General features: G+C 43.1%; 1 protein-coding gene across 3 annotated transcripts in view; it reads left to right on the forward strand.

Moving 5' to 3' along the window:
- The window catches only part of LOC135368048 (centrosome-associated protein 350-like), a 168,599-nt gene that overhangs the window by 112,739 nt on the left and 39,127 nt on the right, over positions 1–16,733 (forward strand). For all 3 annotated transcript variants that reach the window (XM_064601126.1, XM_064601128.1, XM_064601127.1), the window contains exons 20-22: positions 2,091–2,308; positions 7,729–7,925; positions 16,121–16,221. In XM_064601126.1, coding sequence (XP_064457196.1) covers positions 2,091–2,308; positions 7,729–7,925; positions 16,121–16,221 — 516 coding nt within the window. The remainder of the gene's footprint in view (positions 1–2,090; positions 2,309–7,728; positions 7,926–16,120; positions 16,222–16,733) is intronic.

A 16,733-nucleotide genomic window follows, 5' to 3' on the forward strand; every position in this document is an offset into this window, starting at 1 on the left:
TGCCTTTTCGACATTTTTCTGGTGACTAGCCCCTAATATGCTTGTCTGTTGTAGGCTTTCGTTGGTGTTGGATGGATTTGGCACACCGTCGACAAAAGAGAAGTCCACTGTCCTCGTAGAAGTCTCGTGCACCGTACTTTTGCACTCTCTGTTTGGCATTTTTACTTCACTAGTGAGAGCGCTTGAACATTTCATGCTTCAGCCCCCTCGGTCCACCGGAACCATTAGGAACGTGCGGCACAACATGGAGAGATACGCAGCTTGTCAACAGAAGCTCTGTCAGTTCTCCGGGTTCACATGTACCTTGGAGCAGGTGGGAGCAAGAGAAGCTTATGTCACGCTCTCTTGCATGAGTGTGCAGTAAGTCTCCCGAGACGCGTCGTAGTCACCAACCACGTTGCACTTATCGCCCCAATCGGATTTTCGCGAAAGTTAGTGCAAGACCAAGAATTCTGCGAAATTCCAAGCAAAATAAAGGATTCCGCGAAATTTGGCACGATCACGGAAATCCTATGGGCTTACCCACCAGTCAACATCAGACCTCTTCCCATGGCCCATCATTTGACATCGCAGTCCATCACATCATAGCTAGAGGTGTGCGAGCATTCAGTTCGTATTCGGCTATTTGATATTAGAACTTTTTGAATATTCATAAAAGTTCAAATACAGCTTACTACCAAACTGTAGCGGATTGTGCGCTCGAATTTGTACGTTGCGGTAACAGTGACAACCATGAATAGTAAATAGCTGCAGAGTGATGCGCGGAGCTTTCAAGGTTGTTGCACTCATCCGCGAATGTGTCACTACAATCGCTATCCAAAACTAGTACACATATAGTGAGCAGCCGTCATTAACAGTGAAATATGAGACTGCAGTACGCTTCATGCATTGTCTCAGTCGCGGCTTTAGTGGATTGCCAGCGAACTCTGAACATTCGTGTGAGGTCTGCAGTTTGGTTAAATTCTGTTAAATTGTGTTGGCGCTGAACAGTGCATTCTGGTAGTGATCTTCTGCATTGCTATACAGTCACACCTCGATATAACGAAGCTCGTGGGGATCACAATTTCTTTCGTTGTATCGAATATTTTGTTCCATTGAATAGAAAGTCGTGAATCGTGACCTTTGATGCAAATCGCAAGGGCACGGACAGTACATAAGCGCCGATGATTCCCGCTACGATCTGGAAAAGTTTTTCGTGAAAAATTACAACAATGACGCTAGTGCCAAATTTATTAAACACCATTTTATTCTTGCGTGAAATAGCCAGTTGTTCGCAACTGTGTCGTGAGAAGATAGAAGATGCGGTGTCACGCATTGTTTGCACCTTCCAAAGCCTCCACAGCTTTCTTTCATCCACTTATTGCGTGTGTTTCACTAGTGGAAGTTCATTCTGCTCACTATCAAAAGCAAACCCAGACAACATGCATCCTGCTGGACTTGCGACTTTCAAATAGTTCCACCAAAAAGTCACTATTCGTACAGCTCTATGAAAAGCCCTCAAAACAAACTTGCAAATTGAGCTACCAATACAGGTACTGGCACGCTGCACTAAGTGCAGCGTGCCATAGTATGTTCATAGAAAAAGTGAGCCTTCTTTTAAACTTCGCACCCAGTATGGCCTTATTTTACCATATTTTACGGCTCTTGACAAGCGTAACATTTACCCCAATTACGAAAAAAAAAATATTAGAGCTTTCTCTCCACTGGGGAGGTATGCAAGGTTTTAGGCATAGGGTTTAGGCTTTGGAGAGTTTTATTTAAATTCACCAATTATTTTAACTAGTTTAAATAATGACTAAAAATTAAATTTGTTACATCTATGTAATTAAATTATCCCTGCGGAAACCCCCACGCCAAATGTTACAATAAATTTCCCAAGCGTGAACGGCAAAAATGATCGAAATTATGTGAATTCTGTGTGAAAAACATGGAACCTGAAAACACAGCGGTCTAGATACCTACAACATCTTGCTCGAGGTGACAGCAGAAATGTACGTTTCGTGTGTAGATGACTAGGAGTTGATCTGTTAGAGATGGAGAATACTCTGATGTTGTCACGCTAATGTCACTTTGAAATGAAATCATTTCAGGAGTCAAGCAACATGCATGAGCAAAGCCTAAGCTCAATAAGTGACCCCATCATCTTAGACAAACAGCTGCTCAGCTTCAGCTCCGTCACAAGTTCCTATTTTTTGGCACCCGAAGCTGTAAGTGTGGGTATGCCACGTCTGGCCCTTTTACGCCTACAGGAGAAGAGCTTGGTTCAAAAGACAAGGGCTGAGCTAGCATGGCTGGAAGTTCTAAAAAGGTGAGCTGAACCATCTATGGAAACAAAGAAACCATCAAGTGGGATTTCTTGACACTGATATTTGGTATTTGGTCGTCATTGCTTTCTTGTGCTGCTGGGTGAGAAATGTGAGCATGCTTGAGTACTTGGGTGCATTTCATTTCCTTTTGTACAAAATGCTATGGGAAAGCTTAAGGAAATCGGTCTTAGACTTTGGGCATTAACTTTGGACAATACAACTTGACTCATCATAAAAATTCTAGGCTTCCACATGCGTGGCATATGATGTGAGTATAGATTAGGGGAGACCAGCATGACTGCAGTTTCCCATTAATTCTAACCCCACAGATTCCTGTTTGAATTATCCAAACTATGAATTAGCTACACCTTGCCAACATACAGTGAAATCTATTAATTCCAACTCACATTAATTGGAAATCCTGGATAATTTCAACAATATCTGCTTTTGCTCGATCTGTCCACTTAATTCAAAGTATATGTGTGCATTGCAGCAAGGTTAATTTTGTTCTTTCAATGTCCTTCCCTAAGCTTCACATGCCCAGTGGTTCTATTGCACACCCTTGCTTTCTCTTTTTAAAAAAGCATCGTTGTTGTCACCATGTGTGTTCTTGGTGTTCTCGCATGTTTTGGAACGCAACCTGTCATCGACTGTTGTATGAGTACAAAATCCTCCCGATCAAAGACATGTTGGAGGTTATTGAGCAATACAGCAGTCTCTCGGCCAGTGGATCAAGGGGTCATCTTGCAGGCCCAAAAGATATATCCTTCTGAGGAGGATCCTTCTTTGCCACGAAAACAGAAAGCAATACGAGATGGATCCCTCACATCATATGCATGGAGTCACCCCAAGTCAACTGATACAGAAATGCTTTTGACATTCTTGAGTCTGCGTAGAGGAGTTGGAGGAGCCCATAGTTAAGCAAGAACGGGTACATTGATGGTTGGCGTCGAGAGGCTGTGGCAGTCAAGCAACATTCAAGGTATCCGCCGATGCTACAAGCTCTGAAGGACGTTTCTGTTCTTTTGAACAGCGCACAAGTGTAGAGGATTGGAAGCACACATGGAAGGATTCTGTTCTTGATAGAACTGACGATGATCGAGGTTGTCAATGAGTCACTGCAAGTGTCATCATTTACTGAGGTGCAGCTTTACTGCACCACAAAAATTCGTAGAGGGCACCAACCTCATGGAAGGATCCAGCTCTCCATCCTCCAGCTGCTGATCCTTCAGCTGCTCCAGCCATGTGAGCTTTTCTCATTGGATGGCACTGGCGGAGTCATGTCACCTTTTTGCAGGATTCTGCAGGCATGGTCCTCGCTCAAGCTTTCAAGTTTAGACGATGAGCAGTGGCGTAGCCAGACCTCCAAGGTAGGGGGGCTCGATACGAAAACTCGCCCTAATCCCCCCCCCCCCCCCCCCCCCCCCCACGCCGCTGATCCTGGGCGCGACAACATACACATACTCGTGCACGCCGCAAAATGCGGTAAAAAAAAAACAGAACGAAAATAATTGATTTGGACGTGCACAATACGATTACATGTATAGGCTGTCATGTCCAATGAGGTGGTGTCACGAGATTGGAAGGATTTTGAAAAGCTCATACTTTGAAAACCATTCAAGAGTGCTGCTTAGACGCCATGGACTGCAAGAACTTTCGCGATCGTCACACTGTCACTCCCCCCCCCCCCCCCCCCCCATTTATATATATTATTTTCTCCTCGGATTTGCACGATTTCCGTGGGTCGGTCCGTGGCAGGTAGGGGGGCTCGAGCCCCCCCTAGCCCCCCCGTGGCTACGCCACTGACGATGAGGCAGTGTTCCTGAGCACGAAGTAACGCATAATGTCGTTATGCGTTAGTTAGTAAAAATGTAATGATGTTACGTTACTCTTTACTATTCTCCAAAATGTAATGCGCTACCATATTTCACTACTCGAATGTAATGTGTTACTCCCCACCTATAGGTGCGTCTACATGGGCGCATACGTCGGCTGAAAGCAAAGATAGACTTGGGACGGTTTACATGTCAGGAGTCCGCCGAGTAATTCAGTCGACTCAGTCGATGACAGCTCCACCAAGGCACTAAAGTGGTCACTTTGCAATTGCTTACTGTTTTATCACTGTGTGACTTCCTTTACTGTGCCCATAAACATGAAAGCCTTCTACCAACGGCCCAGTCAATAAATGTACACCTGGAAAGTGTCTTGTTTTGGCTGCATTGCATACCCGTCTGGCAACAGCCCTATACTCACCCCCACAAACACAAACGTGGACGAAAGCGCGGGCGGAGCACGGCGGCAGATGCGGTTGTGACGTAGCAGAAACCGTCGGCGCAGTTGACTTTCCCGGTTTACGTGGCAATGGCGAGACGACTCCTGTCGTCTGATCTACCCCAACGTAGCGACTTATTCTTGCTGCGTCGACGTCCCCTTTAGGTCGATGTAGGCGGGTTTACATGGAGAGGGGAGATAGACCTATCTCTCCCAGTCGACTTATGTCGCCTTCATGTACACGCGCCTTATGATGCCAGGTTCCTTTCTACTGGTTTTCTGGTTGAGCACAACCAGCCGCGGAGCGTAAGCGACCATATGTGACTGCTGTCCAGAAGGTCTACCCAAAATGTGATGAAGGTAAGCACTACAGGTGTGGACGGATGATGACCACTGGCATCATCGGTGAAATGGCTGTGGCTGTGTGGGTGATAGAAGCAACAGTAGTATGTTGTAGCTCCACCTGATAGTGGCTACATATGGCGTAGAGGAATCATAATGCAGTCGATGACAATGCTATTTTCGGTGCACAAAATTAATGCAACAGGGAAACAAGAGACAGTCAACTCAACTTCAACTTTTCTTTATTGAAAGTCAGGTAATAATATAACATAGAAATTGGAACCTCAGGGCAAGCCCGGGAAGCGGTTCCCCTTCGAGGGTAACAAAGACTTTTGGGAGCATCATATAAGAGACAGTTTCATAAGCAGCAATAAATAACGGCGAGCAAAATGATAAAGTAAATCGAAAAAGGACAGCAAGATCATAGCAGCAGAGCACCATGAAAACAACAGCTGTAGGACAGGAGCATAACAACGGCACAATGGAAAAACGAGCAGTCGAATTAAGTTAGGTGAGCTTGACGACCTTTTGTAAAGACCACTCTAAAATGAATGCTCCGCAATGAGCACTTTGTTGTTCCAATTCTTTTAATTATGTACAGGTATTCTGTGCCTTCTTGTATGTGTAATTTCTTATTCTTTTCTGTGAGTGTTGTTCGCTAGGACTTTCTAGGACGTTTTAAATTCTTCTCCGTTTTCGTGACACTCAATTATTCAAATTGGCATCCCGATTTATAAGAAACATTCGCATCAAAAGGAGAAACTAAATGCTATAGATAAGCTTTCCTGCTTGCTGAACCTGTCGATGCTCGTAACTTCTACAAAATAAGTAACTACATTTGCAGCTGCCAATGCACGTTTCGCATTATGGGGATAGAACTGAGATTGCTTTCTCTTTAGTTCATGGCTGGCTTTATTCCATAATCTTAATTGAGGTCAGGTGAAGCCCTTACCAGTAGCTGAGTAGATCAAAGAGTGGTATTAAACGGTAGGGGCAACTTATTTATTTACACATGGTAACGAGACTTTCGTGCACGAGACTGCACTTCTTCAGGTTACAAAAATATTAACATGGTACAGAGAGAGTGTGTGGTAGTTAAAACCTATCTACAGGTATGAGCGATGAGATTGACCAGGATAAGAGAGAGAGGAGGATGAGGATAGCAAGCGAGCATGGCAGTTAAAAGCTATCTACAAGTGTGACAATGAGATATTTACATGAGGAGTTCGGTGATATTGGATAAAAGCGGAGCAATGCTTATCATCTACATCTGATTAAGAAACCCACACGTGGTCAAAAATTTAATGACGTTATCAAACGGCACAAGAGGGATGTCACCCAGTAGAAGGGCTGGGTGGAGTGGGACATGGTATCTGTAGAATGCGGTGAAATACTGTTGGCGTTGGTGCTCGAAGTGAGCGCGGGATGCCAGTACGTGCAAGACAGTCAAGCTGTCACCGCAGTGCGCATCATCACCCATCATCATCCCATCATCTTTCCCATAATCATCTCCGACACACTCACCATAGTTTTGGCGCTCTATGGCCTTTGTTGCCTTTGTGCCATTAAACACATAATCAATCAATCAATCAATCAACATGGTACAGGAACATATATGCAGTTGACGAAGGAGTTTTCGTATGAGAGGGTAACAAGTTGATGGAAAGGATGTAAATACAGGTGAAAATTAAAAGAACATAAATACAAACGAAGGGGTATCAGAAGTGCAACATAACACGAGTCCAAAGGATTTTACACGGGAAACGAGAACGCTTGTAGGTGACGTTCCAGGAATTAAGGATAAAAAGGGGGGTTATGGCGACGAATGAGGACACAGGTGAATAGTACAAAGGTGACCAGTGGACCGTGAGAGCGTCAAGACGGAGGTGGGCTCAGGAGAGAGTCAAACGAAGTGAATATGGAAAGAAAAATGTTGAGTTGTTTTACAGTTTGCGTGTGTGCGTGTTTATCATTTTATTTTATTTTGTGCGAGAAATAATATTTACGGGTTGAATAGTTGTAGTGGGCCTGCGTGGATGTTCAAACCGTGCGGCTTCAGAGTCTGGAATTTTGCAATTAAAAAGGATTCACGATTTTTGCGCTTCATATCACTGTTATAACCTGATTTGAGGATAACGATTTTGAGGTCTGTATCCAAAGCGTGTCCAGGGAGGTTACAATGTGTAGAGACGGGTGTAGTATGGTTATTAACAATATCGGACTTATGGCAGTGAAACCTTTCCCTCATTGTGTTTGAGGTTTCTCCGATATACTGTAGCCCAGTAGCTGAGGTAAAAATAACCATCTCTTCCTGCTTTCGAGGCAAAGAAAGAAAGAAAGGAACCTTGGAAATGCCAGAGGAAGGTTTGGCCTGCAGTTTTGTCTGGAAGTCACAGATTTTATAAAGTCTGTACTATCTTGAACTGTCTTGAAAGTCTGTACTGTCTTTCTGTTGTGCTGTAGGCATGCAATGTATGCTGCTGTATACAACAGTTGTCTCCATTCGATCTGATCAGAATTTGAAAGAATACGCATGGCCAATGTGCAAAGGTATACCTATGCATGTAGTGAAACCTGTGTAGTGACAGCCACGACGTTGTCAAGAAACATTGTTTGAAATCTCGTGTCCCCTCATGTTGCTAGCCTGGTGCATTCATCCAACGGTAACATGCAGTACATGCTCGCACATTCGACAATCTGTCAGTTTTTGTTTTTTTTTTCTTTTTTCAAGATGCAACTGTTGTTTATGTAAATTATTGTAATGTGCTGTATCTCAAGCTTTTTTGTGTGTTTCTTCCCCCAAACCCAGAAAGTGCAAGGAGTGTGGTGCAGAGAACAAAGTCCCCGCTCTGCGGAAGAAACAGCGTGGGCTCCTTTTGAAGCTGCATGACCGATGTGCTCAACTTAAACACATGCAAGAAAGTAAAAGCGAAGCCCCTCTCCCACTTGCACAGATGCAGCACGTCAACATGACACCTGTGGCGTCTAATTCTACACCAGCTAGTGGTGAGTGTTCTACCTTTGACTAAATATGATGGCTAACTCCAACATTCCCTATTTACGGACAAGGGAAAATATTTATACCTCGAGTGCCCAAAACAGATAACGTTTCGGAAGGAGCAATCAGCAGATCAGGGTGCCTACCACCCTCTGGAAAAATGGAAAACCGGGGATTGTCAGGGAAACGTTAGGGGGTTGTCGTGGAAGTTGCCCAAAAAGGGCTGCTGAAAATTGCAGACAAATGCCATGACAATACACATAGGCCCTGATTTTTTCGGGTTATGTTTTTCAGCGAAATTGGGGGTAAATATCGTGTTATATTTAGGGCCTGACTTTTTAGGGTTAAACCCGTATCCGCCCGATATTTACCCCCCGAACAAAATCTGTAAAATTCGGGTTTAACCCGAATCTACCCGAAAACGTCCGGGTCGCGTGGCACACTCGTAAGCGTGCATTAAAATAAAGTTTGATAACATTGCTAGACGTTAGTTCCATGTTAAGACAAATTTTTATTAAACAAAAAAAATCACCCGAATTCCTGACGACAGAATATGCCGTAACGGGATTTAACCCGAATACACCCGAATTTTCAAATGAAAAATATCACCCGATATTTACCCCCCGAATTTGGCCAAAATAAAACCCGAAAAAGTCAGGCCCTAGTTATATTTTGTTTCAATAATTCGGGTGTCATCGGGTTGAACTGAACCTGATTCAGCCCAATTCTTGTTGAATTGGATAGAATCAGGCGTAAGTCTTCAGTTTCCTCTGCATAGTACACACCAGTGGACACAGAGTCCATGCATGTAAGAGGCAGCAGGGTCTCTGTTTTGACAGTTTATACGAGCATATTTACGCACGTGCACACACTTTCTACACATACACAACACACTTTCCAAAGTTCTGTGTGAGTTGTGATGACTTCAGATCCCACTGGTCGAGCAGTTTTCGGGTAAATATCGGGTTAAACCCTGTTTTTACTTATTTGAATCAGGGGAGGTAAATATTGGGCGTAATCGGGCATAACCTTAAAAAGTCAGGCCCTAAATATACCGCGAATGCTGATAAGTGTTGTTGAGCGGCCACCCTATGGCAATGATGCCGCGAGTGACAGTTCGCCAATACGACAAGCTCAGAGGCAGAAAACTAGTGAATCAGGAATCAGGGAATCTACAGTTTGGTAGACTTCCTGTAGGTGCTACGCAAAGTGAAAACCTCTAGTTCATTTCACGAAGCTTCTTTATATGCCATTACACGGACACCATGCTCACACATACATACATTGTTCAATCTCCCGACCCACTACAACGCAGGGCAAAGTGCAAACGATGGAACGTTTATTATCATTAAGGCCCTTCGTTTTCCGCGATTCCGTTCGCGGAGTTCGGAATTAATCACAGAATCCTTCGTTTGGCACAGTCTCACAGAATCCTTTATTTTTAAGGGTGTGTGGATAATAGAGTTCTCAAATTCGAATCGAATATCAATCACTCGAAGTATCCGATTGACGAATCAAAATACCCAACATTCGGGTTTCCGGATAATTTGACTATTCGCCGAATAGAAGCGTATACGAAGAGGGGAGTCAAGTCCTGTAGATCACATAAACAAAATACAGAAACCGACACTGAAGATTTTTGTTTAAGTTTAATTTGTACAAGCTTTCGCGTGGAGGTCCACGCTTCCTCAGGTACAAAGTGAAGTGGTGACACACATAAGTATATATAGTATAGCCATATACACGACTAAACATACTGCTGTACAAAGAAAGGGAAGGGGAAGGAGATATGGTGCCACATGTCTGTCTACAATGAATAGCTGGGCAGACGGATAAGTGACCTCTAACCGTTTAAGAACAGTAAAAGGTGTTATGTTCACAATAACACCTTTTACTGTTCTTAAACGGTTAGAGGTCACTTATCCGTCTGCCCAGCTATTCATTGTAGACAGACATGTGGCACCATATCTCCTTCCCCTTCCCTTTCTTTGTACAGCAGTATGTTTAGTCGTGTATATGGCTATACTATATATACTTATGTGTGTCACCACTTCACTTTGTACCTGAGGAAGCGTGGACCTCCACGCGAAAGCTTGTACAAATTAAACTTAAACAAAAATCTTCAGTGTCGGTTTCTGTATTTTGTTTATTCGCCGAATACGAACACCTCCCGAAAGTGGGCTTCACCTGACGCTTCCCTGCATGAGGTGAAGCCTCCCCCACAACAGTGAAGTCTACTTTACGAAATTGTTTATGCTGCAGGACAAAACAGGCAGATTGTAATTTAGCTTAGAATAACATTAGCCCAAGTTTATTGTGTATACTTCCCCTGAGGAAGGGGCGGCGTCCTTCCCGTATGCAGTTTAGGGGTAGCAGTGGGGGGATTTCGATTTGATATCTGGGAGGCTGCCTTCAAGAAGTTAAGACTTCCCCAGGGCATGTATTGTAAACTCCTTCCTATAAAGTTCCTATGAACACTGTGAATGCTGAAAGATGTTTCAGCAGGTATAAAATGATTTCAGGCGACAGACAGCATCAGATGAGAACATAGGATATCATGTATGTAATGCTGAGCCACAACAGTGCTTTGAGTCTGTAATTTTATAACATATTTTTTGTTCCCACATTATCCAAGTAAATAAAGTGTCTCCCATTTCATGCAGCTGTTGACTGCTTGCCGCAGAAAATTGCGGAATTTACGAGTCAGTTCCGCGGAATTTTGAATTTGCCGCAGCAGAAAACAGAGGGCCTTAATTATCATCTACATATTTTTAGCGTTCTACCGGCTCTCGATGTTGAAAGTTGAACTGGTTCTCCGTCATTTCACTATGATCAGTTTATCGGGAGCTTGAGGTTTCCTGAAGAACTCTTGTGCTTTGCTCATACACTAAAGAGTTGAGGGCATGATATAAAGAACCTACAAGTTGCTACTGTGCCTGTACTGCATCTATTCTACGAGCATCTAGGTTTGTCAGTTTCCTCTGGTCTAGCCCGTAGTCAGATCCTTCCTCCTTCATCAGATCACCTAGGGTTGGGAAACAGACCTCGCAAGTACTGTTTCAACTGAATACAGTCGAACCTCGTTATAGCAAAGTCTCACGGGAACCGCGAATTTGTTCGTTGTATCCAAAATTCGTACTAAAAGAATACCTCCAGAAATTGTAGGAGATTGCCACTAAGCTGCTAACAAGTGCGTGCGCCACGTTGTGGTATGATACAGTCAGGCTACAACACAAAATGAGCACTCAAAAAAGCATTTTTATTTGAAAAAATCTGTAATCACTTGTTGCCTCGTCGCGATAGCGTTGCGCACAACAATGTCGCTCACCTTATCGAGACAACGAAGTCCGTTGCAAACATCTGCTTCTGACGCAGTCGGATGTTCCAAGAGGAAGTCCTTTAATGTTCGCACCATGCTAAGCGCCTCGGCACTTGTTACGTGAGAGTTCTCCGTGCCTTCGTTTTCGCTGTCACCGCAGTCGTCATCACTGATTGCGTCATCTCCAATCATCGTGTTTTGCGATAGCTCAGCTGCCACCACGAGCCCGTCGTCGGCCGACACAAAATGGCACCTTCTCCACCATTTGCAGACGCTTCCACACGCTGGCTTCCACTTGGTGCCTAGCCTCGTTTGTTACCGATGTCGCCTCCGTGTCAACTTCCTCCGCGATGGCCGCGAACCCTCCCTTCGCAAAGCAGTTTCGGATGGTGGTGTGCGTGACTTCGTTCCACGGCCCGAACAACATCTCAATCGCATTTTCATTTCCAAAGACAACGCTTTCCGTTTGCGAGATATGGCGTACCAGCCGAAGGTGTACCCACGTAGTCCACATTGCCAGAAGGGAATGAATCAGGTTACATGTGGTCAAGTGGGTGGAGGAGGACTGGGTGCGGAGGTGGAGTTGTGGCGAGGAGGAAGCGAGAGAATGCTGGCGGAGCGCCAGGCCAGGACGCGATCGCTCATTTGTCTCATCGGTGACACGTACACGGCGTCGCAAATCTCCGTGGATAAGTCATTCCGCAATAAGAAATTCGGGGCAAAAACTTCGCAATAACCGAGGATGCGATGAAAATAGAGGAGATTACTTCGTTGTAGAAAAAAAATCCCCATAGGACCAAAGCATGGCCAACCAAGTAAAGAAAAAATTTTGTAATAACCGAAAATTCGCTGTAACCGACTTCGTTTTAACGAGGTTCGACTGTAATAATAATAATAATAATAACTTTTTTGTACTGGTTTTATACATTGGAACGAATACAGGATTGCCTATGCCTTCTGACATGATGGCCGTCCTAGGCTGTTGAAGGTGGCATCAATTCATAATCCGTGTCACCTTCTCAGTTCTGTCCACAATGGGTTCAGCCTTCCGGTCCAATTCTAGGATTACCCAAATGAAATTCAACATTTCGTTGTATTGCGTCTCACATGCTGATTCCCTCATGATGTCTCGCGTGTGTGCCTTCTCTTGCCAGGATGACTTGTCTTCTGTAGACGCCACCTTTGAAAGCTTTCCATCCACACGATGCGCCCACTATACATCACAGGCAATCTGTCGTGCCACCGTAATTTTATAGAGCCGAGGAGTGCAATTGCCTTTTCCTGACTGCAGAGCACCCAAGTTTCATCGAGAAGTACAGTAGCAGACTGCTTTTTTTGGCCACTAGTGACAGTAGAACCTCATTAAGGCATACCTGATGGTGGCACAAAAGTACGAACAGAGCGGTACTAGGGCATAACCGAAAATAGCACATACGCACCCATGTGTTGGCCGATGGATGGAAAACACTATTCGAGAGGCAATTCACAACATCTGCACAGTCCGTATTTCACGCTGATTAACATTTTTCGTTTGTTATTTTCGCTTGCTGGTGTGCCGCATGTTTTCCAGTGCCTTCCTCCCTTTCCCAGTTTATAAAGACCACACCTTCATTGGCTAGGCATTAGGGGGAAGAAGTTGATGGTAGGGCCAGTCTTCCTGCATGAGCTCTCCCAACCTCATCCTGCCCTTACACTTTGAAATGCTCGGCTTTACCGAAGGGATAATGTGATAAGTGGCCACATGCTAGATACCTTGACTCGCAAAGTGCATTCTTTTCGTCATAAGAGGTGCGTCCACAATGGGTTCAGCCTCCCAGCGCAATTCTGGGATTGCCCAAATGAAATCCAACATTTCGTTGTTTTGGGTCTCACTTGCTGATTCCCCCATAAAAAACGTCAAGATAATAAAGTTTACTTGTTGCAGACGAAGATACATTATTATGCGCGTTTCAACTAAAGTCAGATGTAAACGTCACTCCCAAATACTTGTGTTTAGTAACTTTCTACAAAGGTTGGGACATAACTGAGTATGTAAAACGTAAAGGCCTTTTCTTCGTTGTTATGCTCATGTATACAGTCTTTTCAATATTTATGTTCATCTGCCATGTTTTAAGGTATTCTGTAATTAACTCTAAATTATTATACAGAATACTGTCGTCTGCGTGCAATTTGATAGGAACCGAGAGATTGCCCACAATATCGTTTACATAAATAAGGAAGAGCAATGGTCCTAAAACTGACCCCTGAGGGACACCAGATTCAACGGGTAATTTAGATGATGTGACATCATTGATTTGTACATACTGTGATCTAGAAGAGAGGTAAGCTGATATCTAGTTAACCAGTCTGTGATTTTTTAGAATAACACTTAGTTTAGAAAGTAATTTGAATGTGACACCTTATCGAATGCTTTCGAAGATTAAAAAAAAAAACATCAATCTTTCCCTTTCTGTCCTGTTCTGCACCAAAATTGTGCACTGTTTCAACTAGTTGTGCGACAGTTGAATAATCTTTCCAGAAGCCACGTTGAAAATTTGATCAGATGTTATTTCCTTCTAGAAAGTCATTAATGTGTTTACATACAGCATGTTGAAGCGTTTTACAGAAGGTACAAGTGAGAGAAATAGGCCGGTAATTACAGTGAAGTACCCTGTTCCCACTTTTAAATATTTATCTAACTTTTGCACGTTTATAGTCTAGGTATAGTTCTCGTCTGAAGTGACTTATAAAAAATGACCAACAGATATATGGCAATCCCTAAAGCATAATGTTTAGTAAATGCATTTGGTATATCTTCAGGATAATACACCAGCTTCTGAAGTTCCACATCTTGAATACCGCTGTGATGATTTGAGATATTAAAAATGGGTGATAATCCGTCGTCTCTGATACATACCGAGTGGAAGTATGCATTGAGCTGACCAGCTACAATTTGTATATCATGAGAAACTGTTTCATTACATAAGAGTTACATGTTAGTTGCATTACATTACATACTAGCTCAGTACATACTAGTTGATTTGTCAGTTTTAGGCTTAAGAAATCACCAGAATTTTCCCGGATTTAACCAAACAAAGCAGTTTGGTATTTTTCTCTCGAGCTTTCACTAGCATTTTTAAGTGTTGCAGTATCTCACTTATCTGTTCAGAAAGTTGTAAGGAGATTTGTTGGTTTTGATGATTACTAGAGCCTGAAGTTTTAGGGTTTAACCTGATTTTTCTCCAAATTTGCACCCCGAATTGAAGGTTGCCATTTTAGGGTGAAAGCCGTTTTTTACCTGGGAAACTGAAACATCTGTAGGAACACGCATTAGCTTGTTTGGCAACAAACACAATTACATCACTGTTTGTATCAAACCAGTACAATTTGTTTGAGTAATACAGCCCGGTGTCTCCCTGAATTAAGCATAGTGGGAGTTTTCCCACCGGAATTCACATGAATTCAGAGCACATGTTTACTTCCCCGATTCTTACCCTCCGAATTTGGGAGAAAATATTTCCCAGAACTTGAGGCTGTAATGATTATGTCTCTTACATCTTTCAAGACACCATAACTTGCATTTCACATGAATTACTTTTCAAGTGACTCAGGGATTTCGCCTATTTACCAACTTTTACATTACGGGCACAAACTTTTCTATGCAATCAAAAATGGGTTTTGAAAAGCTGATATAGACTATTGATGTCTTCATTCTCAGTCACAGACATCCTGAGAAATCTATCATCGTTCCATGAGAGTATGTCTAAGATAGAACTATCATCTGCCTTATTGAAGTCATATAAGTGTTAGAATTTACCTTATTCATTTATTCAAGAGTGGCTCGTTGTGTGCGCCGGCAGTCGCATTATCCTCCACCGCTAATCTTTGGTGCTTCCTTATCATCCTCGATCGCTCAGGGCTGGACTCTGGAGCCTTTTTGGGTTCCTCTCGAGCCCCCGCCCCCCTTTTCTGCTGATTGCCGCTTCCTTCGATTTTGATCGTATCTTTTTAAAAAGAAATTTTAATCAACACCATACATTAAAGCTCTTATATTAGTTCCATATATGCCGACATTCTGGCAAAATTTCGATATATCAACTTTGCAAGTTTATAAAATTTTGGTTATTGTTATTGAATTCGATATTGCTTACGGTCCAGGTAGAACCTCTCAAGCGGTTTCTAATGACACCTTGATCGATGTCCTAGCTTTACGTGTCTGCGAGGTAGACTGCCCGCAAGGCACGCATACCCCTCTATTTCTGTCTCGCTCACATCATCATTGATTGTGTCAGCCGCCACAATGTCTCTTCCCTGTCCCGTCTTCTCTGCTTCCGTCGTGTCTATTCATGTCTAGTCACCAATGTGCCCAACAGCGAGTCCTCCTGGATTTAGCTGGTTGGTTGCCATCTGTTCTTTGCTCACCGAGTTATCGCATCATAAAATTGGGCATAATTTTGTTGCATCGTACATTTTGACCTGGCTTCCAAACCAACCTTAAAGACGTTCTCACATTTATAAAAAATGATGCTTTGACTCTCTAGGAAACCACTGCATGTATTTTATATAGTCGTATGGTCCAGGGTTGCTAAAAATTTTGTTAATTCCTTATGTCGAAACCTGTCTCATTGCTGTTGAAACATGAAAATATTTCTGTAATAGTTTTTGCTTAAAGTAGCAGTTTCATTTTTGGCTACTGCAGGTCATGCAATAAATAATGTGCGCTCTTGTGCAAGAACAATGGCCATTGGTGACCTCTACTATATGAATGGGGTCTCTCCTTCATAAGTGGATCACGCCATGATGCACAACTGAAATTGCGTGCTGACGAGACAGCATTGAGTGAAATGCACTATGGTGAAGCAATGCGTCATTTCATTGCTCCTTTAACATAAGTACTTCTTTCAGAGCCATCGAGTCATCTCCCATCTCTAATTTCATCGCACGAAAGCACAGAAATTAATCTCACTGAACCTGTGTCAGCATTGCCAGAAGAGTACCCTAATGAGGTAAAATACATAGCTGGTTTTTCTTTGCTAATCACACACATACTCTGAAGCGTCTTCTCTCCACGGAAGTGAACATGCTCTTAACTCAAGTTGTATGAATGCTGTGCAAGGTGCTGTAAAACCTTCGATATTCACGAGACACTAATCTTCGTCAATTGCGCAAGTGTAAATATTTTAGAGTTTCAATGGCATGCAAAAATCTTAAACAGATAGACACTTGAAAAAGTCTCCTGCAGGTGCAAACTTTATTTGCACAGTTGACTGCTAGTAAACATTTCGAATAGGACAAGATGTGAAATGTCGTACGGGCAGCCTCGGGCGTACCACGAAATAAACCAATCAAGCCACAAATTTTAGCGAGAGTGTAAAGTTTAGAACAATTCCTAACACTTAGCTGACGCAAACATGTGTATTGTGGTTAGGACGCGAAAAATTGGTGCCGCGATGAAGGTTTTACATTATCTTTTTTCCTAAATGTGGCATCTGTTAATATTGTACAGTCGTGTATCAGT

This window comes from Ornithodoros turicata, chromosome 9, assembly GCF_037126465.1.
Source record: "Ornithodoros turicata isolate Travis chromosome 9, ASM3712646v1, whole genome shotgun sequence".
NCBI classification, from domain to species: domain Eukaryota; kingdom Metazoa; phylum Arthropoda; class Arachnida; order Ixodida; family Argasidae; genus Ornithodoros; species Ornithodoros turicata.